Source organism: Stegostoma tigrinum, chromosome 15 (genome assembly GCF_030684315.1).
Source record: "Stegostoma tigrinum isolate sSteTig4 chromosome 15, sSteTig4.hap1, whole genome shotgun sequence".
NCBI classification, from domain to species: domain Eukaryota; kingdom Metazoa; phylum Chordata; class Chondrichthyes; order Orectolobiformes; family Stegostomatidae; genus Stegostoma; species Stegostoma tigrinum.
In genome coordinates this window covers 58,606,910-58,633,086 of record NC_081368.1, presented here as the reverse complement: position 1 = coordinate 58,633,086, position 26,177 = coordinate 58,606,910, and the positions used below count along the sequence as shown (strand labels likewise).

The 26,177-nt window shown below is 39.2% G+C and overlaps 1 protein-coding gene across 5 annotated transcripts in view; it reads right to left on the bottom strand.

Moving 5' to 3' along the window:
- diaph2 (diaphanous-related formin 2) overlaps positions 1–26,177 on the bottom strand; it is a 632,555-nt gene that overhangs the window by 218,294 nt on the left and 388,084 nt on the right. For all 5 annotated transcript variants that reach the window (XM_059651484.1, XM_059651487.1, XM_059651485.1 and 2 more), the window contains one exon: positions 12,206–12,335. In XM_059651484.1, the coding sequence (XP_059507467.1) occupies positions 12,206–12,335 (130 nt within the window). The remainder of the gene's footprint in view (positions 1–12,205; positions 12,336–26,177) is intronic.

Sequence of the window (26,177 nt, the reverse complement as noted above, 5' to 3'; positions counted from 1 at the left end):
TCTTGACCCCATTTTCTCCCCCAGGGTCCAGGAACTCCCTCCCTATGTCCGTGACACCATCCACGCCCTCCACCTCCTCCAAAACTTCCGATTCCCTGGTCCCCAACACACCATCTTTACCATGGACATCTAGTCCTTATACACTTGCATTCCCCATGCAGATGACCTGAAGGCCCTCCGCTTCTTCCTGTCCCCCAGGTCTGACCAGGCCCCCTCCACTGACACCCTCATCTGCTTAGTTGAACTCATCCGCACCCTCAACAACTTCTCTTTCAATTCCTCCCACTTCCTATGGACAAAGGGGGTGGCCGTCGGTACCCGCATGGGCCCAAGCTACGTCTGTCTTTTTGTAGGTTGCGTGGAACAGTCCCTCGTCCGCCCCTACACCGACCCTAAACCCCACCTCTTCCTCCATTGCATCAATGACTGTACCGGCGCCGCCTCATGCTCCCACTAGGAGCTCAAGCAGTTCATCCACTTCATAAACATGTTCCACTCCAAACTTAAGTTCACCTGGACGATCTCCGACACCCCTTTCTCCTTCCTGGACCCCTCTGTTTCCATCTCTGGCAACCACATGGAAACCAATATCTATTTCAAGCCTATCAACTCCCACAGCTACCTTGAATAAATCACTTGTCACTGACCTTCTTGCAAAAATGTCATCCCCTATCCCCAATTCCTTCACCTCTGACACATCTGCTTCTGAGTTGAGGCATTCCACTCCCGGACATCCCAGATGTCCTTGTTTTTCAAGGACCGCAACTTCCCCTCCAGTGGTCAAAAACACTCTTGACCATGTCTCTCGTATTTCCCGCAACACATCTCTTACACCTCCTTCCCGCAATAACAACCAAAACAGAATGCACCTCGTCCTCACGTACCATTCCACCAACCACCGAATCAAACTCATCATCCTCAGGCACTTCCGCCATCTGCAATGTGACCCCACTACCAAAGACATTTTCCCCTCCCCACCTGTATCTGCTTTCCGGAAGGACCACTCTCTCTGTGACTTCCTTGTCTGATCCACACTCCCCACCAGCCCCAGCATTTTTCCCTGTAACCACAGGAAATGCTACACTTGCCCCCACACCTTCCCCCTCACACTCACCCCAGGCCGCAAGAAAACATTCCACATCAAACAGATGTTCACCTGCACATCTGCCAATGTGGTACACTGTATCCACTGTTCCCAATGTAGCCTCCTCTACATCGGGGAAACCAAGTGGAGGCTTAGGGGCCGCTTTGTGGAACACCTACGCTCAAAGCGTAACAAACGAATGCACTTCCCAATCACGAACCATTTTAACTCCCCCTCCCACTCCTTGGACGACATGTCCAGCCTGGGCCTCCTGCAGTGCCACGACAATGCCACCCAAAGGTTGCAGGAACAGAACCTCATATTCCGCTTGGTAACCCTGCAGCCCAATGGTATCAATGTGGACTTCACGAGCTTCAAAATCTCCTCTCCCCCTGATCGCATCCCAAAACCAGCCCAACTCATCCCCACCTCCCTAACCTGTCCTTCATCACTCCTATCCCCTCCCCCCACCTCAAGCTCCACTCCCATCTCCTACCTACCAGCTTCACCCCGCCTCCTTGACTTGTCTGTCCTCCCTGGACTGACCTATCTCCTCCCTATCTCCCCCCCACACTTATTTTTACTGGCTAAAAACCGCCTCTTCGACCTGTCTGTCTCCTCTCCGCCTATCTTCTCCACTATATATCTTCAATCCGCCTCCCACTCTCTCCCTATTTATTTCAGAATCCCCTTCCCCTCCCCCATTTCTGAAGAAGGGTCTAGATCCGAAACATCAGCCTTCCCGCTCCTCTGATGCTGCTTGGCCTGCTGGGTTCATCCAGCTCTACACCGTTTTCTCAAAGATCCTCATACTCTTTTCCCAGCAGTTACCAACAATAATGTGGTTGTGTCCACCAAAAACATTTCCTGTATCAGGCATTGCGGGTGAAATAAAGAGAACGAAGATGAGGCAAAGGGTGCACACTTGGGAACTCACCAATCCTGTGTCGACATGGTCTATTACAGAGGCTTAGCCATCTTTAAAAACATGCTACTTCCTTTTCTCCATGAAGATCTAGCTGAAGTGAATTCTTACACTTTGTTGGCCTGGCCCACCCGCGGGCATATGGAGTGCCTAAAAATGATCTACAAGAAGGTGTAAAAGTGGGCTGCGGGAGATGACTAGTACACTTAACATTCCCAGGTCACTACCCCTTTTGTCCCCCAAGTCCCCAAAGCAATGAATAAAGGATATGCTGGGAGTTACCAAATGAGCAGAAACTGAACTGGAATAGCCATATAAAGACTCAAACTACAAGAATAGGTTGGCGTCTGCAGCAAATAATTCACTCTGTGGCTCCCCAAGCCTGTCCACCATCTACAAGGCACAAATGAAGAGTGTGATAGAACACTCCCTTCTTGCTTACACAACCTGCTTGCTTGGAAGAATGCAGCACCAATTCACTCAAGAAGCTACAGTTAAAGTTGCCATTGTCCCAGAGAACCAGACAGCTGTCTTATATGACAGCAAGAGAATGCGTGAGAGAGCAAGACAGAGAGCCGGGAATTGGGGGGGGTGGGAGTGAAGTGGGGAGGGGGGAGAGGGAGGGGTTGAGGGGGTGTGGGGAGGAGGGGGGGGTGTGGGGAGGGGGGGGGCGGGGGGGAGAGAGAGGGGGTGGGGGGGAGAGAGAGAGAGAGACAGAGAGGGAGGGGTGGGGAGAGAGAAAGAGGGGGGGAGAGAGGGAGGGTGTGTGAGAGAGAGAGAGAGAGAGAAAGCGAGAGAGGGGGACAGAGCAAGAGAGAGAAGGGGAGAGAGAAAGAACAACAGCGAGAGAGAGCGAGAAGCAGACTTAAAAATGACATGCCATCCTGGTGAAACAACAACTCAGGATTACATGTGTGCTAAACAACAGAACCGATGTGTAAGGAACAGAGCTAGATGATCCCACAGCCAATGGATCAGATCAAAACTCATCTGGGGTAGCCACATCCAGTTGTCAATGGTGATGGACATTTAAATTAATATATGAAGGAGGAGGCAACTCCACAGATATCCCAATCTTGAATAATAGTGGAACTGAGCACATAGTGCTAAATATGAGACTTAAGGATATGTGCCCACTTTCAGCCACAAGCCCAAACAGGATCATCCTTCTCAGCCTCTTTCTGAGGTGTCCAACATCACATATCAGGACAATATCAGACATCACATTTCAAGACAATTTTGATTCAATCCACCCGATAACAAGAAATATTTGAACTGGATATAGGGAAAGTTATAGGCTGGGACAACATCCCTGGAGTAGCATGGAATATGAAACTTTTTAAAGCTAGCTAGAGAGTGAGGAAAGCAGAAGTTAATTTTTTAATCTTTTTGGATTAATCACATGGCGAGACATGACTAATCTATCACCAAGTGATATAATCTACCACATTGCTTCAGTACTGAATCAAAAATCTAGAATCCCCTTTCCACTAGCCCTGTGGGTGAAGCTGTATCATATTGGACTCTTGTGACAAAGAAGGTGGCTCACTACAGAACAATTAGGAATGGATAATTACTTGCTTTGCCAATAGCAGCCACATCCAAGGAAACTCAATTGTTTAAAAAAAGTCAAAATGAACATGCAGACAATGAAATAGCAGAAGGTCACTTGATTCTTGTGCACATATTTTTTGTGTGAGGCATTCTCCCTGGTGATTTCCTCCACAGATGATTGCTACTACTTGCCTGTGCATACAGAAAATGTTTTTTTTTAAAGACACTAAACTGCAGTTCAGTCAATATTCAAATAAAATGTTCTACACAGACAATTACATTAAATTGAGAGATATGTTCACTGCAAAAATGACAACATTTTTGACCAGAAAATGTGAGGATCATATGCCTTGACAAGAATATTCAGCCAAACATTATGTCAATTCTCAACTGAGGCTGAAGATCAGAAGGATATATTTTTTCAGTCTAGTATCTGTGTGGATTGATTTCAGCAGAATTGTATAACATGAGGGTATTAAGTGAGAGTAGAACCAAAAACACTGATTAGAATGTGGAGATATTTTACGAAACAATTGTTAATAGATTGAAGCAACCATGGAGGTTGATGTCCAAAGGCAAAGAAACGTGAAATAATGAGTTCCCACTGAACACAAAATAAACTTTAAATAAACATGTGCTTCGAGATCCTTTGAAAAATAAACAATCCATCCTTGTGATAATATTGTCTATCACGATTTCTCATCACAGAAATTTAAGCAAAGAGATCGGTGTGCTGAGAGTAAGTTCATGTGCAATCAAGACATCAGCACAGATCAATTGGGCTACACAGCCTGCTTCTATACTGTAGATTTCATATCACTGTGCAACTCTCAAATGAGCTCTTGGCAAATAGTATCCAATGTTGTACTTTGTGCGAAAATACTACAATATTAGAAATTAGAACATTGTAGCTTGTAATAAACAAAACAGGAATGATCACAAAAGATGAATGTGTGCGCCCAAAGATGGTATAATATGTAAAATAAGTTAAAAAACTTCCAATGTTCTAAATCTGAGCAAAACCAGAAAATGCTGGAGAAACTCAGGATGTCTGGCAGTTTCTGTCGAGAGAAAAATCAGAGTTAATGCTTTCAGTCCAGAGACCATTTGAAGGATCAGTAGACGCAAAATATTAAATCGATTTTCCCCTTCACAGATGTTGCCAGATTTACACAATATACATGTATTTACAAATGACATAATATGATAAGATTTAAAAGTAGGTTGACAAGACTGGCTGGTTTGAGTTATAGGAAAGGGCTGAATAGGCTGGGGCTTTTCTTTTTCCCCTGGAGCGTCGGAAGCTGAGGAGTGGCCTTATACAGATTTATAAAATCATGAGAAGCGTGAATAGAGTGAATGTCCAAGGTCTTTTTCCTAAGATGGGGTAGTCCAAAACTAGAGGGCATAGGTTTAAGGTGAGAGGAAAGATTTAACACAGGCCTGAGGGGTAACTTTCATTACACAAAAGGTGCGTGTATGGAACAAGTTGCTTGAGGAAGTGGGTAAAATTACAATGTTTAAAAGGTACTTGGATCGGCATTTGAATAGTAAGGGTTTAGAGGGATATGGGCCAAAAGCTGGCAAATGGGGCCAGATCAGATTGGGATGTCTGGTTAGTGCGGACTCGAAGTGTCTGTTTCTGTGCTGTACGACTCTTTTCTTCTCAGCCATTCAACAAAGAATAACACTTTCATTCCCAAGGCCTAATGTGATGAGGTTTCACCACACTGTTTCCAAAGCAGGTATATACTTTTTATCAACCTGTTCAGACATGTTATGACACTTATCTGAAACAGAAGACCAAAGTTATACATAGAATCCAGGTGTGGTCTTACCAAAGCCCAATTAAAAAAAATGGAGCAGGACTTCCTTATTCTCCTCTCAGCCATTTGCCTTGCTCATTGCTTTTGTACTGGCATGCTAACTTTGTGCAAGTTCCATGAATGAGTATGTCCACGTCCCCTTCAAAAGTAATATTTACAAGTTTCATACATTTTAAAAATGAGTCTGCCTTTACAGCCTGAAAACCAAATTAACTTCTCACTTCCCACATTATACTGTACCTACCATTTTGTCGCGCACACAATTATCATGTTTATATATGTCTTTGCCATCCCTTTGCATCCTCCTCACAGCCTGCATATCCACTTATCTTTTTATCATCAGCAGACCGAGATAGATTGCTTTCTGTTTCTCGTTTGTGTCACCATTATGAAACGTAAATAGTGGAGTCTCCAACAATGATCTTGATGGCATTAGATCACAGCTTGCCTGCTTGAAGTGGTCCCATTTCACCCTATTCTTTACTTCCTGTCACTTAGCATATCTGTAACTCCATGAACTCTTATCCTTGTGTATTAATATGCTGTGCGACAGCTTGTTGAAAGCTTTGAAATCAAAGATTACCACATCTCCTGGTTCTCCTATGTTCATTACTGACATTCTCCAGCATACTAACAAATTTGTCAATAGAAGTAGTGAACACATTTAAGGCAAATCCTTTACAGTCAATGTCAGAAGTAGTCAGTTTCTCTCACAATCATAACATTTGACTTTTGAAAATTGACTTGCATTGCTTAATCCATTATTGCATGATGATGTAAATGAGGGACTATGCCTAATCTGCTTCATTCTCTAGGTAATGTATAGTTATGTAAAAGCAATGGACTGTGGATAATGGAGATCTGAAACACAAAGTGCTGGAGAAATACGACGAGTTTGACAGCATCTGAGGAGAGGGAAACAGCTCAGCCATGGTCTAACGAAAGATAGTGCAGACTCAAAGAGCTTAATCATTTATTCCTGCCTCTATTTCTTACAATCTTATGGCTTCATAATTTCATACAGATCCGAGTATTTTTCACCATAACAGGTGATTTCTAATTCTTCTGACATGTCAAATAATGAATGAATTTTTGTTATGTTCCAAGGTAAAACAATTTTAATTCAGTACATTAAATGTCCTTCATTTTGGTCATAATGCAAGGCTCTTTAAAATCTTAATTTTCAAAATAACATTTTTTCCCCCACTCTTCTGGAAAAACTGACAAATAAATTGTAAATGGTGCCTGCGGTTCTTCGTATAGGTGGAAATAGAGCTTGTCCCTGATTTTCAAGTAAATCCAGGTTAACAAGCAACTCCTCCAATGAGGTTCAGGAGAAAATATATTGACTTATCAGAATGAACACCTCCACCTTTTTAATGGCTTAATGAAACGTGGAATGTAGAATTTGACGTGTTTTAATATTCATCCATTCATCAAGCAATAATCTGGAATTAGGGTGTGAAGAGTAGCTACTAGATTTATACTAATCACACAACATTGGTCTCAGAAATATGAATGAAAATTCCATGACATAAGTTATCTGTCTATGTTTTATATTTTCCACTTTCTTCAGGATGAATTGTTTGATGAATTCAAAGACCTAGGGAAAGGAACAAATAACTCTGAATTTTAAAAAGGATGTTTTAGAGAATGAGTTTCTGTTATTGCAATTGTCTCCACAAATGCTGAAGAGAAGGTTGCTCTACAACAATTTAATGAACACTTTAGCTCTATTTCCTTAGTGTACAGTTATACGAATTCACTTTTCACCTTCAAGAAGACAAAACAAAATCCTATTAATTATTTAAATTATGTCATGGAATTTCTAACGAAAAATGTAAAACAGGATTATAATTTGTTAAAATAAAAAATAGATCTTGTAGCACACATTTCTATATTGAAAAGACTGAATTTCATAATGTAAATGTGGTTTACTCACATAATGAAAAAAAAGTACTGAAATAAGCTAACTCATTTGCGATTGAGGACGTAATTTTTCATTGCTTTCTTTGAGGTTTCTGGCCTTAAGATTTCATAAGGCGATGCTGTTACTACAGTTGCACTGTGTGAGCTACAATAAATCACATATTAAACAAGTCCAATCGCAGCATATAACAGCGTAATGCCATTTGGAGTTGAACTAGTGACTGCCAAGCAGTAGTGAATGGTGTTGCAATGGCAGTAAGTAATGAATGATTTGTGCCATCTCGAGTATTCCAAAAGGAGTGCATATCTGCATGCTAATTCATTGAAACTGATCTTTTGGAATACTAAACATCCTCAACCCAGCCAACATTTCTGAACTCTGTTGCCCCAAACTCACCTCAATTACTGTTTTTTTTCCCACAAGTGCTGACCACCAATACATAATAAATGTAAATGAGAAATGTTGGAAATATGAAGCAAGCTCGGTGGCATCTGTAAAGAGGACATCAAACTGAAATATTAGCTGTTTTTCTCTCCACTGATGCTGTCTAATGTGTTGAGCAAATCCAACACTTTTTTAAAATCATTGCACATTCTCAAGATCCAGTGTTTTGCTTTACTGCACCACATTTTGAAGAGGTCGGGAGTCTTATGGTGCGGTAGTCAGCATCTCTGCCAGAATTTTATGGACAAGGACGGTGTATTAATAAAATGTGTAAACAGACTGGTTATTGACCTGTAAATGCTAACAACATACATCCAACGACATGCAGTGAGAGCCAAAAAGATTGCTCGTCAGTGCAGTAATGAAAAAAACAGGAAGCCTCTACCAGTGTTTCATGCTACACACACCTGAAATGTGGTGTGTAGTATGGCAGTGAAATAGATGGTTGATTCAGCCTAAAGGGCCAAAGTGGACCAGATTGATGCAAGGGTTCAATCCCTGAGTCATATGAAGAGGATTTCAGACGTCCATGCCCTAATTGTGGCAGAGGTCCTGGCGCTGCATTCCCAATCTGCCTTTGGCAGAGAAGTGAATGAGAAGAAAAGCAACACACTTGGTGGTTATACTTCAAGATCTAATGTGTCATTCCAGCTTACTTTTCTCCCTGCTGTGGATGCACTCAGTCTTCAATTTAGAATCAATATTGTCCCTCTGTTGTGAAGTTAATTTGCTAGATTAGATCAGGGTATATTTATACAATTACACAGAATATGCAACACAATCCACGTCAGTCTATCTCTTCATTCATGGTCTACCCAATATAGTCTCTCAGCTAAATCTAACAGTCAAACTAACTGCATTTGTCTCTATCATATACTTATCCATGCTTCGACTAAATGCATCCAAACCATTCACCTCAACCACTACCTATGATGATGTATTTCAGGTTCTCACTCTGCTAAGTAAAGAAGTCTCCCCTGAATTCATCATTGATAACTATCTTATATTGATGGTCTCTAGTTTTGTTCTCCAACACAATGGGAAAACATCAGTATTGCACCAATCCTCTGGCACTAGACCTAATTAAATAAAAAAGAATGCATACTGTTACCACTGCTATTTCTTTGGATTCTTTTTAAAATTAGTTTATGCAAAAAGCACATCTATCATTCTGCATGATTTCCACTGGGTTAAGTGTAAAATTATGAAGATCTGAATTGGACAATGGACCTGAAACTAGGATGGCAGGTTAGGTGAAAATCAAAGTTGAGTTTATCAGCTTGAAAAATGTTTTCCTCCATCCTCTTTACTGTTTTCAATTCTTCAAAGTTTAATGTTGCAATAAATGTGTGAGAAAATACAAATTTACTTTGAACAAGTGAAGGGCTTGTTCAATGAAAGTGAGCCTGAATTACGGTCATTGGTTTGGATAATCAGCTGATCCATGGCAAGTTGAAACCAGTGCAAATGATGCAGGTTCCACAAACATGGAGGTAGTTTGAAGTCTCTTTGAACTTGCAAACTGCAGTTTTTGCTCTACTCCTGACCTCACTACGTTTTCTGACTCCTCTGCTTTGACAAAGAGACCAACAAGTGTTCGTGAACTAAATCACACAAATCGGCTACACATAGCAGTAGTGTTGGAAAGTTGGACATAGGCCTATTTTAACTTTTAGAAAAGCATCCACTTCATTGTGGATAAAGTCAGAGATCACACAGCGCCAAGTTTTGGTCCACTAGGTTTATTTGAAAACACAAGCTTTCGGAGCCTCACTCCTTCTTCAGGTGTTGGAAAGAGAGATAGTATCAGACAAAAATTTATAAGTGCAAGTTCAAAGAATCACATCACTGATGAGGATGTATTAAACAAACCTAAGATGCTTTAGAAGTTTAATCAGTTAGAAGGATTTACTTGATTAATATGTGTAAGTAAATCACTAAATTCCTTTCAAGACACCTAACAAGTCTGACCTAAAATGTCACCCCTTCTTAGATTTGTTTAATACAACCTCATCACTGGTGAGACTTTTTGATCTTTCACTTATGAATTCTGTGTGATTTCTGTCCTTGTTCATGCCAGTGCAACACTGGCACCTTCATTTCATTGTGGATGCCAGACCAGTTGGCTTTGTTGCAGTGTTTGTGCAGCAAAATAAGACAGGCAACTCATCAATCATTCCAATGTCAAGAAAATCACTAATGTCTATTGAACAACATTTTTTAGAAGCAAAGAGAGAATAGTACCTTTCATTCCATGCCATATATATGCTTCCACATCTATTTTTCTGAAAGTGAGTTTGGCGTGAAAGCCAACCACAGACCTCCATACATAAAGCAAACTATCTACAAGAACAGGTCATCGGACACTCAAACTACAAGGCAGCCAGTTTCATTTTGAGCACTAGCAAGGCAAACTCAACCCAGCGGATGACCTTTAATGGCATCTGTTGCTAACAGTCGTATTATTTGTCATAAATAAAAGGGTGCCCAAACAACTTTCGGAAAGAAGTTATGGCTCCTAGGGATTGGCAGCATGTTACAGCACAACTCCAGTCAGTCGTTGCCATGTCAAGTAAGCACAATACCAAATTTTCACGATCCACTCAACATGTGTAAATTACCTCCAGGACAATGGACTGAAGTTAACAGTGATTTCTCAGATTCGTGCACTAGTGAACATCTGCTTAATGTCACTGCCAACTACACAAATCTTCAGTCACAGAAATAGTTAGCATTTATGGCAAAATTTGATCGGAGTTTTTTTTGTTGAGCTCCTCAAACAGTGAGAACAAACGGTTCAGCAATGAGTTGAGTAAATTTGTTAACTGTCAGGGGTTTACTCCTTGAGAAATAATACCCTTTGATAGCTAATAGTTGATGGAAAAGATTTATGTGCAATTTGAAAAATGTTTTGTGCCCAGCTGAAGCAGACAGCAAGTCACAGAATCTAAAGCTATGTCATTTTTTTTCCATAATTAGTGCACTACTCTGCAGTCAACTCGTGGTAAGTCTCTATATTCAACCACATGCATTTTCCTGAGCTACTCGTACAGTCATACAGCATGGAAACAGGCCATTCAGTCCAACTCATCCATGCTGACCACTTTTCCAAACTGAACTAATCCCATTTGCCTGTGTTTGGCCCATTTCCCTTTAAGCGTTCTCTTTACATGTACCTGCCCAAATGTCTTTTAAATGTTGTAAATGTACCTGCAGCTCATTCCAAATACGTATTACCAGCTGTGTGATAATATTGCCCCTCAGCTCCCTTTTAAGTTTTTCTCCTCTCACCTTAAACCTATGCCGCTAATTTCCGTGTCATCCACAAACTTTCTAACCATGTTTCCTATATTCTTACCCCAGTTATATATATAAATGACAAACTATAGAGGACCAGCACTGATCCCTTCAGAACTTTAGGTCACAGGCCTACAGTCCGAACTGCAGAGCTAATAATCAATTTGCATGTGAACATGATCAAACACAGAATGATTTAACGAGTAAATACAAAAGGAAATTTAAAATTGAGATGTACATGGTTAGCCAGTAGTTGAAGTGTTTCTACAACATGATGGTTATGCTGGAAAGCTAATAATTTCCTGTAACAGCCAGGCATTTCTTGTGACTAACACATGATCAAAAACATTTGTTAAGCATGTTTCACAAATCACAGAAAGCAAATTGTTCTTCAAAGCACTGAAAACACTGTGAGCAAGCATTAAATTTGATTTCAACATCAACATCTCAGAGGAAGATCATAAGTGAAATGAGGATGCATCTGATGTCAACCAATAACCCCACTTGTGAGGTAAAACATCCACTATACTAACCTGATTATGTTCCAACATAAACTATTTTCAGATGGAGGGGACATCTTTCACCTCATTGCACATGACTATGGGCACATTGTTAAGTTAATACTGAAGTTGGAATATGTAACAATGCTACCAGTGAAGTTAAATGTTCATCTTAGGTTTGCTTATTGTTTGCACTTTAGAAAGTAAACTGCAGAAAACACAAAGCCTTCATTTATTAAAAGTATACAGGAAATGGTAAAGGGAAAATCTAAATGGAGAATAAAGGAATCTGTTTTAATTTGCTGTTCTGATTCTGAATGCTCCTTGTTAAATCTTTTCGTAACTTCCCAAGAACTTCACAATTTCTAACGTAATTCATGACAAAGTACGTTGTTTGTTTCACCTGAAGCAAGTTCACTGCCTCAGGAATTATATATGTATACCTACACTAAGAAAAACAAATTTCTGGAAACTTGTATAGGATTTTAATAGGTAGCACAGTTTTTTTTTCAAGCCAGTTAAGATAGTCACTGAGCAGAATAATAACCATGAAATAAAAAATGGATTTTAAAATACTTTGGGGGGGAAAACAAATACTAATTCCACTGTCCGGATTGCATACATCACTTACGGTCATTGGCATACCTTTGCTTGCACTTTCTATGTGGTTAATTTCATCTGTGAATTTCAAAATTTCTGGATATTTCTCTTCAGTAATTTCTGCTAAAAAGTGCATCAATGTTGCCTTCTGGTCGATCGACTTGGTATCTTTAAGCTGCAAAAGAAAATGTCAAGATGTTTAGAAAACAATGCACGAGATAGTTTTAACAGTTATTTGCCTTGTTAACATTTAATTGCAATTACTTTTATTTCCATTTTATTTTATTCCATCATTTTCTACAGTGCTGGTAGGCAATCTGCTCCTTGGCCCTGCCAATGCAACTCTTCAGCAATTGTGTGGAATGGCATGAAGTGACTCGTTCTCTGCTTTAATCCCACACAAAACAAATACCAGAGCATGAAGCATACCAACTGTAAAAGGTGTAACTATTTTGATGGTGTCCATACACTAGAACTTATATATAATTTTCAGAACTTACAAACGTATGCTGTAATACATTGGAGCACTCGTGTTGCTCTAACCCATGCTGAATCGTGTCCAATTTACAGTCAATTACGACAAAAACAACAAAACAGCTCCTGCATGTCTTAGCCTTACAAAGAAGCACACCCAATGTTCCAACTGATCATAAATGTTCTTTTCTTTCATATTTTCTGCCTTTTCCATAAAGTTTGAAGTATTGCTCTAAAATCGCCTTCAAGTGACAATATTTCATCTATGAGCCTATATAATAAGGCTTGTTGAAGTAAATGAGCAATGCCAACGCGGTTTAAACTAAGGTTAAGATAACTTAGTTCTGATCAGATTAAAACACCCTGGGATTTTCAGGTATGAGTAGCTGCATTTCGTATAACACAATATTAATTTCTTATCTATCAAAGACCTTTGCCAGCAACATTCATTTCAGAAAACATAGCATACATGTTTATCTTCATTTAATCAACAACATATTTTCAAAACATTGTTCCAAAATTGCAGAAAGCATTGATTTAGCTCATCATTAAGTACTGCATCCATTTGTACATAATACCTGTGTTTACTGACTCATGCTGATATGTTATCGTTAGTAGATTCGCCAACTTTAGGTACATTTAAGTCGTCATTGGATAAGCATATGGACGTACATGGAATATTGTAGGTTAGATGGGCTTCAGCTCGGTATGACAGGTCGGCACAACATCGAGGGCCGAAGGGCCTGTACTGCGCTGAAATGTTCTATGTTCTATGTTAACCACACCACATTGGAGAAGCGATAATTAGTTTGTCAGATCTATCTTGATTGAGGATTCTTTAAAATGGTGCAAAATCTAAAAACATATCTTTGCCAAAAATTGACCAGTGCTTACTTGGGCAATATCCAATTTGGGTGTCAAGTTTTTTTTGAAATTCACTTGCTAGTTTCGGAGGTGTGGTGGACGAATACAACTGAAAATATTGCTTCTTCTCACTTTCAGAGACAAAGGTAGTGATCAAAGGAGTTATGAAAAGATTTACTCCAGATTACATGGCTGCGATGTTCTTTCATGCTGTGCAGCATGGTGTTTCAGTTGACAATGTTCTTAAGTGTTTGCATTACTCCAAAAGGGATGGCCAGAGCTTCGCTTATCGGAGATATTGCCTTTCAGAATAGGCAGACAACAAATAATAGTCTGTTTCATTAGATAAATGCATTTAAAGTGCATTCATCATTGTTATTATTATTTATGCCCTTGATCAAGTTATTTTGATTACTTTTTCTCTTGACTTTTACATTTACCTTTCAGAGGATTTCTTCATTTGAAAAGTTGCAGCTTTGTTGACAAATTCTTTCACTTTCTTTTAATGCCCATCGGCCATTGTTTTGTTTGAGTGAATCCTAGCTTCAGCCACAGGTTCTTTTTCGAACTTACTTTTGTTTCCTTACTGAGCTTTTCGATCCCACTTGTCTCTCAGAGTCAAAACACAATCAAAATTCAACCAACACCGAGGTCTCGCCCGTCATGAAACTTATTTTAGCAGCATATTCTGTTAGTTATATTTACAGAAAGATTATGTCCAAATTAATGAAAAATAAAATAAACTAACCAGAATGGTTACGTTTCCAGTAAAAAACATATGCAATATCAGATGTCAACTAAATAGTATTTTTCGAGCTAATTAATTATGCATCCTAATATCTTTGCTTTTGGTTAACTATTCATACTCATTTTAAGCTTCTGCATCTATAGCTGTCTACACCAATAGGCTGTACTACATGCTTAGATATTAAAAAAAATGAACCACTTCTACAAGCCAAAATAAATGAATTAAAAGAATCAATAAAAAGACCACATTCAGTTTTAAGAACTTAATTTCTGTCAAAATTCTGTCCATAATAACTCAGTATCTGACTGTGTGTTGGCGTAGTCAATAAATTTGTTATTCAAAGTCGAGGGATAGAGGTTCAAATCCCACAATTGTTGAATGATGAATTTCAATTCCATTAACTTTTTAAAAATAAACAATTGAAAGCTAGCAACTTAACAGTTGTTAAAAAAAACTGGGGCACTAAGGGTTGAAAATCTGCCATCAGTTGCTCAATAATACCAAACTTGAAAAATTGCTAGAGAAAAACTTCTTACCAATGACTAAGACAAAAAGTTTCAGGAACACTTGATTCCAAATGATCACCACATTTTATATTATGAGAAAGACATATGTTGATTTGTTGGCAAGGTAACTCGCCAATCAGGACTTTTATTTCCTCTAAAATAAGACGTGGTGATGATTTGACGTTTGCCATTTTTGCTTTCGTCCTGATGTTTGAGATGAAAACTTCAGCCACATATTTTCCTTCTTAGCAAACCATTTGGCACCCTTGTCATGTGACTCCAAACACAACAATATGTTTGATTCTTTGTCAGTCCCACATGTAATTAGGGATGGGCAACAATTGTTGCCTTGTCAATAATGCCTACATTCAATGAACGAGTGGAATAAATCAACGGTAAATAATCAAATTTGTATCACTAACTAATAAGGATGCCAGACACAGTTCAAGTTTCATATTCACTCACATTTTAATTGCTGATTAACATTTAGATTAGATTAAATTCCCTACAGTGTGGAAACAGGCCCATTGGCCCAACAAGTCCACACTGCCCTTGAAGCATCCCACCCAGACCAATCTCCCATAAACCACACACCCCTGAACACTATAGGCAATTTGGTATGGTCGATCCACCTAGCCTGCACATCTTTGGACCGTGGGAGGAAACCAGAGCACCTGGAGGAAACCCATGCAGACACGGGGAGAACGTGCAAACTCCACACAGGCAGTCGCTCAAGGCTGGGATTGAACCCGGATCCCTGGCGCTGTGAGGCTGCAGTGCTAACCACTGAGCCACCATGCCGCCCTTTAGCTTCTCTTCAATTGATTTATCTGATGAAACAGCTTATTATCTGTTGTGTGTCTATTCTGAAAGGCAACATCTCCGATAAGTGAAGCATCTGGCCATCCCTTTTGGAAAAATGCAAACATTTCAGAACATTGTTGACTGAAACACCATGCTCCACATCATGAAAGAATAATGCAGCCACATAATCTGGAGTAAATCTTTTCATAACTCCTTTGATCACTATCTTTGTCTCTGAAAGCGAGAAGAAGCAATTTTTTTAGTTGTATTAGTCCTCCACACCTCCGAAACTAGCAAGTGAATTTCAAAAAAAAAACTTGGCACCCAAATTGGATGCTGCCCAAGTAAGCCTTGGTCAATTTTTGGCCAAGATGTGTTTTTAGATTTTGCAACATTTTAAAGGATCCAATAAGATTGGGAAATGAGGTAGATTGGCTTTTTGTGAATAATGCTGTGAGTTGTTCTTCTACTATTGTTGATTGTTATGTTATGAATTTTCTTATTAGGTGGATTTTTTGCAGCTGCCAAAAGGTGACAGAAGTCTTCAGAGCAGGTTGTTGTACACTGATTTGCTTGAAGCCTCCTAAGTCAGGCGAAAACTCATAATAATATTAATTTTATTCCCCCAATTTTACAGTTGGAAAGCTTCAACAAACAGGCAAAAGGCTCAAGCAAGAGCTGTGTAATTGTAAAAAAAAGTCTGAATTAACACAATATGGCAGAGATGTGCATTATACTCAGTACACTTTTCAACTGAGTTGGTATTATCTTTTTCTGTGAATAATAGGGTTTCAATTCAGTTATTTGCTGTGAGCTTGATAACATTAAACATTCTTGCAAAATATTTTTATATATAACCATATCAAATGTCTCTGAAAATCGAAATAAAGATCAGGATAAATTTTATGGATTTATACATTTGCTACCAAGTGTCGCAAATCGAGAGTGTTGTTGAACAATTGGGTTGAAGAGACCTGAAGTCCCACAAGATTTATCATTCGCTATATGAGGGATAGAAAATGTAGTTTCACCAGCTGACCTTCATACCTACTATTCCAAAGCAAACTTGCCATGTGAAGACCGGCACATGGACTACAGAATTTGTAAAATACTTGCACAAGATAAACCTCTTGTACTATTTTCAATGTCTCATCAAAAGTGCTGTCTCTATTTCTAAAACATGTTGATTATTTTTCAAGATTTCTATAGCTTTGAAGAAGCATCAAATTTGCTGAATTAATTTTGGTATGAGTACTGGCCTTCAGCACAGTTTTTTTTTAAAACAACTCAATTTATTTTTTTTTATTTTTAAACACCTTATTCAGGTAAGTTTTACTTTCTCATTGGAATGTGGCTCCTCCAGACTAGGCATTTTGCATTACATGCACTCTTACTCAACCTACTGGGAAGCAAACTTTGCTGCAAACCTTTCACCACAGGACTGCTGAAACTTCTAGAGACCATACGTTTAATCTCCAAACTCTACCTCCAGCTGCAGCAGCATTCACGTGAAAATTCTCAGGCATTCTGTGTACGTCTACTTCTGTTTTTTGAAGAACAACAAGTTTATCAATCTTTGCTGCATTTGGTTGCCATCAACGTATCGCTCACACTGTGCCAATCCTCATTCAGATCTCATTTCCATGATCAATATGTATTACGCTAATCATATATGGTTTCCACCATTACATACTTTGGACACATGCATATATAATAACACTTCCTTAATATCATCAGTTGCAACATGACCGAAACAACTCCCAACTCATTACAATATGGATGGGTAGCTCAATGGATTCATATGATATTAATTGATTTGTTATTTTAAGAGAGATTCAAGTAGTGAGAGAAAGCAAAATATTACTCAGTTCCCATTAATATCATCAGGCTATTTCAAGTTTTGAGAATTTATTTTACTGCTAATGAAAATAAGTCGAAGCAACAGTCAGTAATCAAATTTAACTGCTAATGGATCACTACTTGCAGAGTAGACCATGATGAATGCTGTACGATTAATCAATTGTTTCAATAATCAGAATATTCCTGTCACATATGAAGTACATTGTTGGCACTGAAATGAAGTCCCTTTTTGAATTTTGGACAAGATCGCACAATTCTCCTGCCTAACTAGTTTAAGGACATCAACACACAATTCTCTCCTATCACCATCCAGCTTGGAAAAAAATTGCAGACTTAACAGGATCCTTTCATTCTGAGTTATGGAGTTGACTTGTTTAAGCACAATGTTTTAGCTACTAGCTACAATTTCTTTCCATCGACTAAGTTCACTGGGCTGGACTGATTCATCTACTTGAAGCAGACATAATAAAGGGTTCTGAGGAAGGGTCACTAGACCCAAAATGTTAACTCTGATTTTTCCTCACAGATGTTGCCAAGACTGCTGAGCTTTTACTGCAATTTCTGTTTTTGATAATAATGCAGACCCTCAAGACTATTCTACTTAGCTAGCCTGTGTGAAGATGCTTAAAAATATCACTTGAAGGTGGAGAACACAACAGGCAGGTCTGTGCCCTTGTGCGCCAATCCATCCTTACTTGTGAATGTCAATATAAATGATCACTTTCATGAGACAACAGATTAGGATGCACGAGAGGGGCTGCCTAGTTTAGCAAGCTTACCTGAAGCAAGCTGTTATTATATCATCTGAATGTCTGTTACACGTGGGCCAGCAGAGCGACTGTTTTTAAAGTTACATTCATACAACTAGTATTACTGGGAAAAATAAATGTACAGGCAGGTCTTAATGAAAAACATTCCACAAAATTCCACTTCCATTCTTCTCTTATTCAGTGAAGTATACCGCAAAGAGGTGCAATTTTTCTACTTGGAAGGCTTAGACGGCTTCTTCCTATCCAAGTGATGGTGGCAATACAACTTAGTATCTAAAATGAGTTCTTAACATATTGGCACAAAAAAAATCTCTGCTTCACGTCTGAAAACAAGGAAAAGTGTACGAAAAGCACAAAATGAAATACAACTTTTAAATTAGCATCAGCAATAAGGACAGAATAATAATAACAGAAATAAAAAAAACTGTCCAAAATTAGAAAAAATGTATTTTTTAATATGGTGTATCACCTTGAACTGGCGATTATTATTTTATTTCAAATTCTCAAATCACCAAAGGATTATTTTTGGAAAGAAGAGTGAAAAGGTCGTTTTCCAATTTTTTTTATTAAGCCATGTCACTTCTTAAAAAAACTGCTTCAAAACATACAATCTTGTTGCATGGTAAATCACTGTTTAGCCACTAAAAAATTACAGCTTAACATTTTTAAAAAGTCAATATTTATGTCTGTAATGATTTAACATATGTAATAAACAGAATGAAATGGGCCCGCATATTGAGATGCTTATGAGCAACACAACACCTCAATCTATGATCACTCAGAATTTATTGGGTATTATCCATAGATATTCTGTTTTTAGTGAAACAGCCCACACCCTTTCCACCCACTGTTCTAAGATCTGTGATCAAGATAAGTGTTTTTTTTTAAAAATGCATATATTTTGCCATTGATAAGATCACCTTCAACAAATACAAAGAATACATGAAGGATTTGCCAGTGATCTGTAAATAAATGTTTATCAACCCACCCTAGGAATCAATTAACTTATTCATAATCACAATAACTCATTATTCAATACTTCATTTAATTACAGCTCATTTATTCCAATTTCCTCCTGGCCTGGCAGTAATTTATTTTGGAGCACAGTTTCATTTCTCTTGCCATATCATTACTTTCCTGCATGGAGTATCAATGGTTGGCATTGTGGCCAAGTCCAATTATGCCCTCAACTAATGTACATTTATGCTATCTTTCATGAACGATAAAGAGTAGAAAACCTCACTGAATCTTTTTCATGTTCCCAGTGTAGGCAAAAATAAATCAGATTTAGTGCCCCATTGCTGCTGCCTCTAACTGAGATCACTCGATAGGCTTCTACAACAGTCAACCATGGTGTTATTGTCACTATGGAGTCATACAGCATGGAAATTGGCACTTCAGCTCAACTTGTCCATGCCGCACAAGTTTCCTAAACCGTACTAATCCCATTTGCCTGTGTTTGTCCCAAAGCCTTCTAAACCCTTCTTATCCGTGTACCTGTCCAAATGTTTTTAAATGCTGTAAATGTGCCTGCCTCTACCACTTCTTGTGGCAGCTCGTTCCAAATATGAACCACCCTTTGAATGAAAAAGTTGCCTTTTCGGCCCCTTTCAATGTTTCCCCTCTCACCTTAAACCTATGCCTTCTAGTTTTGGACTCCTCCACCCTGGGGAAAAGGCCCTGGCTATTCACCTTATCTATGCCCTTCATGATTTTATAAACCTATAGCGTCACTCCTCAGCTATCATGTCTCTTGATTCTCTGAGACACTGAAATTCTGCCTAATGCAGCCTTGAACGTAATCATGGTGTGGAGGTGCCAGTGTTGGTGTTGGACTGAAGTCAAAAATCACCCGACACCAGGTTATAGTCAACAGGTTTATCTGAAAACACAAGCTTTTGGATCCTTGCTTCTTCTTCAAGTGTTAGTGAGAGAGGTAGTATCAGATACAGTATGTATAAATAAAAGATCGAAAGGTCACATTAATGATGAGGATGTATTAAACAAACCTAAGTTGCTGTTAAATCTATAATCATATAGAAGGTTTTAATTGATTAATATGTATATGTAAATCCCTGAACTCCTTTCAAGTCACTGTCCTAAGAGAGCTAAACGTTTTATCAGTGAAAAGAAGTGGTGACATTTTAGGTCAGATAATGCATGTTAGGTCTGAAGCCTTGTTTAGAATCTGTTTGTGTTTTGATCTGGAGTCAGACTGGTTTTATTTCTAAAGTAGGATTTTATGAAATGCCACACTGAACGACTGTCTATCAATGATGTACTTTTTGAACAAAATTCTTCCAGAACCTAGCTCAAAGCTATTCTCCATGCATAATGGCTGCTTCCTTTTTCCTCTCCCAGATAAGAAACTTCAACTACCAGAATTGACTTTTACTATGAGAGTCACACTGGGAATTCCAATCGCTAAACAAATCATCCAGCTTCACCTAAATATATATGAACTTCTTCAATCTCAGTGTAGTGCACTGTCCCGAGATTCTGGCTAAGTGACTTGCTTCTCACAGATTCAGTGATAGCTGAAAAAACCTGTAACTCATTACATCACTTTTTTTTGGGTTAATTTGTTGCCAACGAGGTCACACCTATTCTCCTCTGGAACCAGATGAAAGTAGTCCTCCCAAGGTGGATGGCAGTGGAGAGGCATTCGAAAAGATTGGTGAAGTCAAACATGTCAAAGGTTGCAGAAAGGATGAATGTGATGATGAAAGAACATTAACTCATGTCAGAGTGACACAGGATACAGCTTGTGACTCTGATAAGAACTGGAGTTCTGAGAAAGATGGGATATGATTTTGGAGGCAATGAGACCTGGAGTGTTTGGAGAGGTTGGAGATCAGAAAAAACCGAAGAGTTCATAGAATCGTAGAATCCCTAGAGTGCAGAAAGAGGCTATTTGGTTCACTGAGTCTGCACCAACCCTCCAAAGTGCAAACCACCTAAACCCCTCACCCCCATAAACCTGCATGTGGTTTTTACATTGCTTAATCTACTTTATCGGCATATCCTTGGACATTATGGAGCAATTTTTGGTGTGACTAGTCCAGTTAACCTGCACATCTTTGGACAGTGGGTGGAAACACACGCAAACATGGGGAATGTGTGCAAACTCCACCCAGATAGTTGCCTAAGGCTAGAATCAAACACAGGTCCCTGGCGCTGTGAGGCAGCAATGCTACCTGCAATACCACCCTAAGTTGACTTGAGGATTCATTTTTTGAGGAGAAAGCTGACATCAGCAGATGTAATGGAGAAAGGAAAACCATCTGAAAAGAGCACCCTGTTTATATCTTTAGCTAACATGGAGGTCAGCAGGGCAAGGTTAGTTATGTGCAATTTAGTGAGATTGGATCAAGTGAAGAATTGGTGGGTCACATAGACAAGATATACAAAGAAGAAGAAAGTTTTGTCGTCAGGGAAATAGAGAGGGAAACTGACTAAAACGGGAAAGTATTGTTGTGTTCTCACATGAACAACAAATACTATTATTAAACATCTCTCAGTCAAATTACAATTGTCAGGTGTTTGTCCAAGGGAAATTGAACACACTGTTACCTTGCACTGTACATTAACTTCTGAATATTGATAAGTGTGAAGGCCAAACACAATCTATTAAAATACGCAAACGCTGCAATTAAGATGGTTATTTATGAAATAAAGCGCCTTATGTATAATTACTTCTGTCAGCCCTAGCTCAATGGCTATATTCAGGTCTCAGTCAGAAGCTTGTGCAATCAAGCTGCATTGTAGGATGTGAGTCTACAATCAAGGCTGATTCTTCAAATACATAGGGAGAGCAGACCGCATTGTCAGAGGTGCTAACTCCTGGATGAAAGGTTACACCAAGGCCATGTCTATCCCCTGAGCTGTATATGAAAAGAATCCCTGCTGATGTTTCTACTCTATCTAACAGCACTTCGAAAGCACAATAACTGGGCATTAATTGTGCTGCTTTTGAGGGAGCATGCTGTGTACAAATAAACTACTACAGTTGCACACAAAACAATGTCCACAATACAAAATTAAGTTATTGGTGAAAAGTTTTGCAACCTTTGGGGGACCTGAAAGACATTGCAAAGCTACACATACTTTCTTCCCCTTTATTATATCAAATTAATTAAACGAAGTGCTCCATTTCTGGCCCAGTGCAATATTACAGTGCCCTTCTTGCTGGACTCAAGACTGGCTGTCAAGTTCATCTTGTTCAAGACATTGCCGAATTTATCTTAATTGGCAGTCACGTTGCTCCATCAACCTGATTTTCTCTGTAATGCTCCTGTGGAAGCTTATTGGGTGTTTTGCTTTGTGATATGTGCAATATAGTCTCAAGTTGTTATTGTTGGCTATGGCTCTCAAACTAACGTACTGTGCCTCCAGTGAGGACAGATTCCAACTGATGTTCACTGGGGACTAGCTGTCTCTGCACAGAAGACACATTAAACACAATTTTCCTTGGCACACAGAAGCCCTGAGATAGCATGGAAATCTGGACAATAAGATACTGACATATAATTTTAACAAATCAAAAACCATGATCGATAATACAGTGATATGAGGGGAAGAAATTGAAGATGTTAAGATGTATTCAGAGGACAATTCCATCCACTCTCACCCCATACCTCCAAGACACTCTCTAGGGCTACGTTTTGACTTTTGGGGGATACTTCTTGGTTTTCAGGTACTCCATTTTCATTCTAATGATTCATTCATGAAGTAATTCTGTCAAATTGTATGATTAGCTCCTCTAATTGTGTTGACAAATGGGGAAATAGGGTATTTGGACATGCAAAGAATCAGAATTAGGATTCATCAATGTGCTCAATAATTAACAACATTGCATTCAACTTAAAGCCTCAACAAAAAAAGGAAGTATTAATTTCTTAGACACCACAGTATTTAAAATGGCCCAACACAAGTTAAGTGATTTTTTTGTTTTGAAAATGACTGACATACACAAAATATCCTCAGCCTAAGGATACTTTCCATCAACTGCTGAGGTCACAGCTAATGTCTTGATCACATATGCAGGAAACTGGAAGATAGTAACCAGATGCTTTATTACAGTACCTCTCGCGTATGCTTAGATTCAAATATATGAAGTAACAAAGTGTACCATGACATCTTTCCCATATCTAGCCCCTGAACATGTGTGGCCTTAAGCAAGAAATTCAACATTAATTTTCAACAAATTCATTACCTCAGGCGATTGGAGATTTCACGCTTTCCGGTTATTTGAAAATTCCTTTGTTAACTTGTTTGAAGGTTTGCTCAGGATAAATTCATTTTAACTAATTTCATTAAACTTTTTAATCAAGTACAAAGGAAGGTGTTGAGCATAGTGTGGTTGATGTAGTGTATGTGATATTGAAAAGAAATTTGATAACAAGCAAAAGAACCAGTTTACCAGCAAATTTGAAACCTATGGAATAAAAGGGGCAGCACGGATACTGAACTGTTTGAGTGCGGAACAGAGAGTAGTGATGAATTAGGTTTTTTTTGGACTACAGGTGGATAGTGAGCTTTCTCGGGGTAGGAATTAGGAGCACTGCTTTTCTTGATATACGTTAACAACTTAGGCATGGATGTTCAGGCCACAATTTCAACTTCTGCTAAAGGCACTATACTTAGAAAGATTGTGAAATAAGAAGAGGATTGTAAGGTACACAAAGAGAACATTGAAAGGCAAATGGATGTGAGCAGAAATTTAATACAAAGAAATGTTCAGTGATACACATTAGTAGGGGAAAAAGAAAATAAGATAAAACAAAATAGAAGGTAATATTTTAAAGAGGGGACAGGAACAACACAGCTTATTATATATGGTAGTACCGGCTCAGAATGCAGTTAATACTGTATACAAGATCTTGGGTTTTATTAACAGAGATGTTGAAACTGGGCCTTTGCAGAATGTCGGTTCAGCCACATCTGGTGTGACGTGTAAAATTCCAGGGTTCACAGTTAAGGATGTTAAGGCATGGGAGGTGGTGCTGAAAAGACGTATACAACTGGTTCTGGGGATGGGACACTTCAATTTGGAGGAAAGAATGGCAGGGCTAGTTTAATTTTCTTTCGAGAATAGAAGAATGAAATGAGATTTAACAGCGGTATTCAAAAATCACAGGAAGCCCAAGCAGAGTTGACAGGGACTTTTTTAAAAAAAAGTCAATGTTTAGGATCTAGAGTGCACTACTGAGACAACGTGTTCAGATTAAATTGAAGGGTGGCTTTCAAAAGAGAATTGGATAATTATTCAGAGAAAAACAATTCATAGAATCCCTACCGTGTAGAAGCAGACCATTCAGCCCATCAAAGCAACACTGACCCCCTGAACAGCAGTTCACCGAGACCCACAGCCCCACATCCCCACCCTATCCCTGTAACTGTGCATTTCCCTCTGGCCAACTAACCTAATCTAACATCTTTGGACAGGCCAAGGGGAAAGAGCGGATGAGTGAGAACAGCTGATTAGCTTTGATAGACAGTAGAAAAACAGAAGACTAAACTGCCTCCTTCTGAACTAACCATTCTATGATCCTTTGAAATTAGTGCATTCTTGTCCTCTATGCCACTGATATCAGTTTCTCCTTATTTGATCTATTCTGAGTTTGGTGGCTTCAGTTCCATCTTCTCTTTAAGGGCTTTTGTTTCAACCAGAACAACAACAACCTTTCTCGTCACTCATGTCCTTTTGGGAAGAAAATCTGGTCTAGTCAATATGATTCTCTAGAACCACAGAGAAATGTTTGACTCTTAAATTACCTGTGAAATGGCCTAGGTAGTGGATAAAGGCAATGTTAATACCACCCATGCTGACCCTGCAAAGTCCACTCATGGACACATGAGGCTATGTGCCAAAATTAGGAGAGCTGTCCCACAGGCAGGTACAGCAACAAATAACTCATCATTATACAATGTTCCAGACACTACTGACACCATCCTCGGTATGTCCTGTCCCACCAGAGGACACATTCATCAGAAAAGGTGGCACTGTCACACTCAACCAACTAAAGTTGCTCTGAGGACTCCAAATCCCCAAAGTATTCAATAGAGACCCAGGAGAAAATGATCAACGTTGAGTTCGTACCCCAGAAAGTCTCACTGCGTCAGGTCAAACATGGGCAAGGAAACCTGCTGCTGATTACTGCCGACCAAAATCATGACCCACCCCTTCAAACCACCAGTAAATGAACCAGTTCTCCTTCATATTGAATACTAATCGGAAGACACAGTGAGGGTGGAAAGGGCACAGAATGTATTATTGGTGGAGTCTTCAAAGTTCATTACCAGGAGTGGCTTGATTGAACAAGTTGACTGAATCCTAAACGATATAGCTGCTAGTCTGGTCTGCAGTATATGGTGAAGTAACTAATAAAAGATAATACCTTACTTGGCTTCATTCTCATTAATTTACCGGTCACAAGTGTACCTGCCCATGATAGCACTGGAAGGAATGACCACTGTACAATTCTTGTGGAGGCAATGTTTTGCCTTCACATTAATGATATGCTCCATTGCGGCATTAACATGGATAGATTCTGAACAGGTACAGTAACGCAAAATTTGGCAAACATGAGGCACAATAATGTGGAGGTTTGTATTCAACTACAATGTGCCACATTGAGGGCTGGCATATCCCCAATTCCAGTATGGCTATCCAGCCAAGGATGTTAACCTTAGTTCAATGAAGCGTGTAGCAGAGCTCGTAGGTACAACAACAGACATACCTAAAGTGAGGTTTCAACCTGGTTAGGATACAATACACAACTACTTGTATGCCAAACAGGAAAACAAGATGCAACAGACAGGACTGAACAAGCCCACAATCACAGATCATATCAAAGATCTGTAGTTCTGCCACGTCTCGCCATGAATGGAGGTGGACAATTAAACAATTAATACGAGGCAGCTCCAAAAATATCCACATTCCTAATATTGGAACAGCCGAGCAGTTCAGTAGAAAAGTCAAGGCTGAA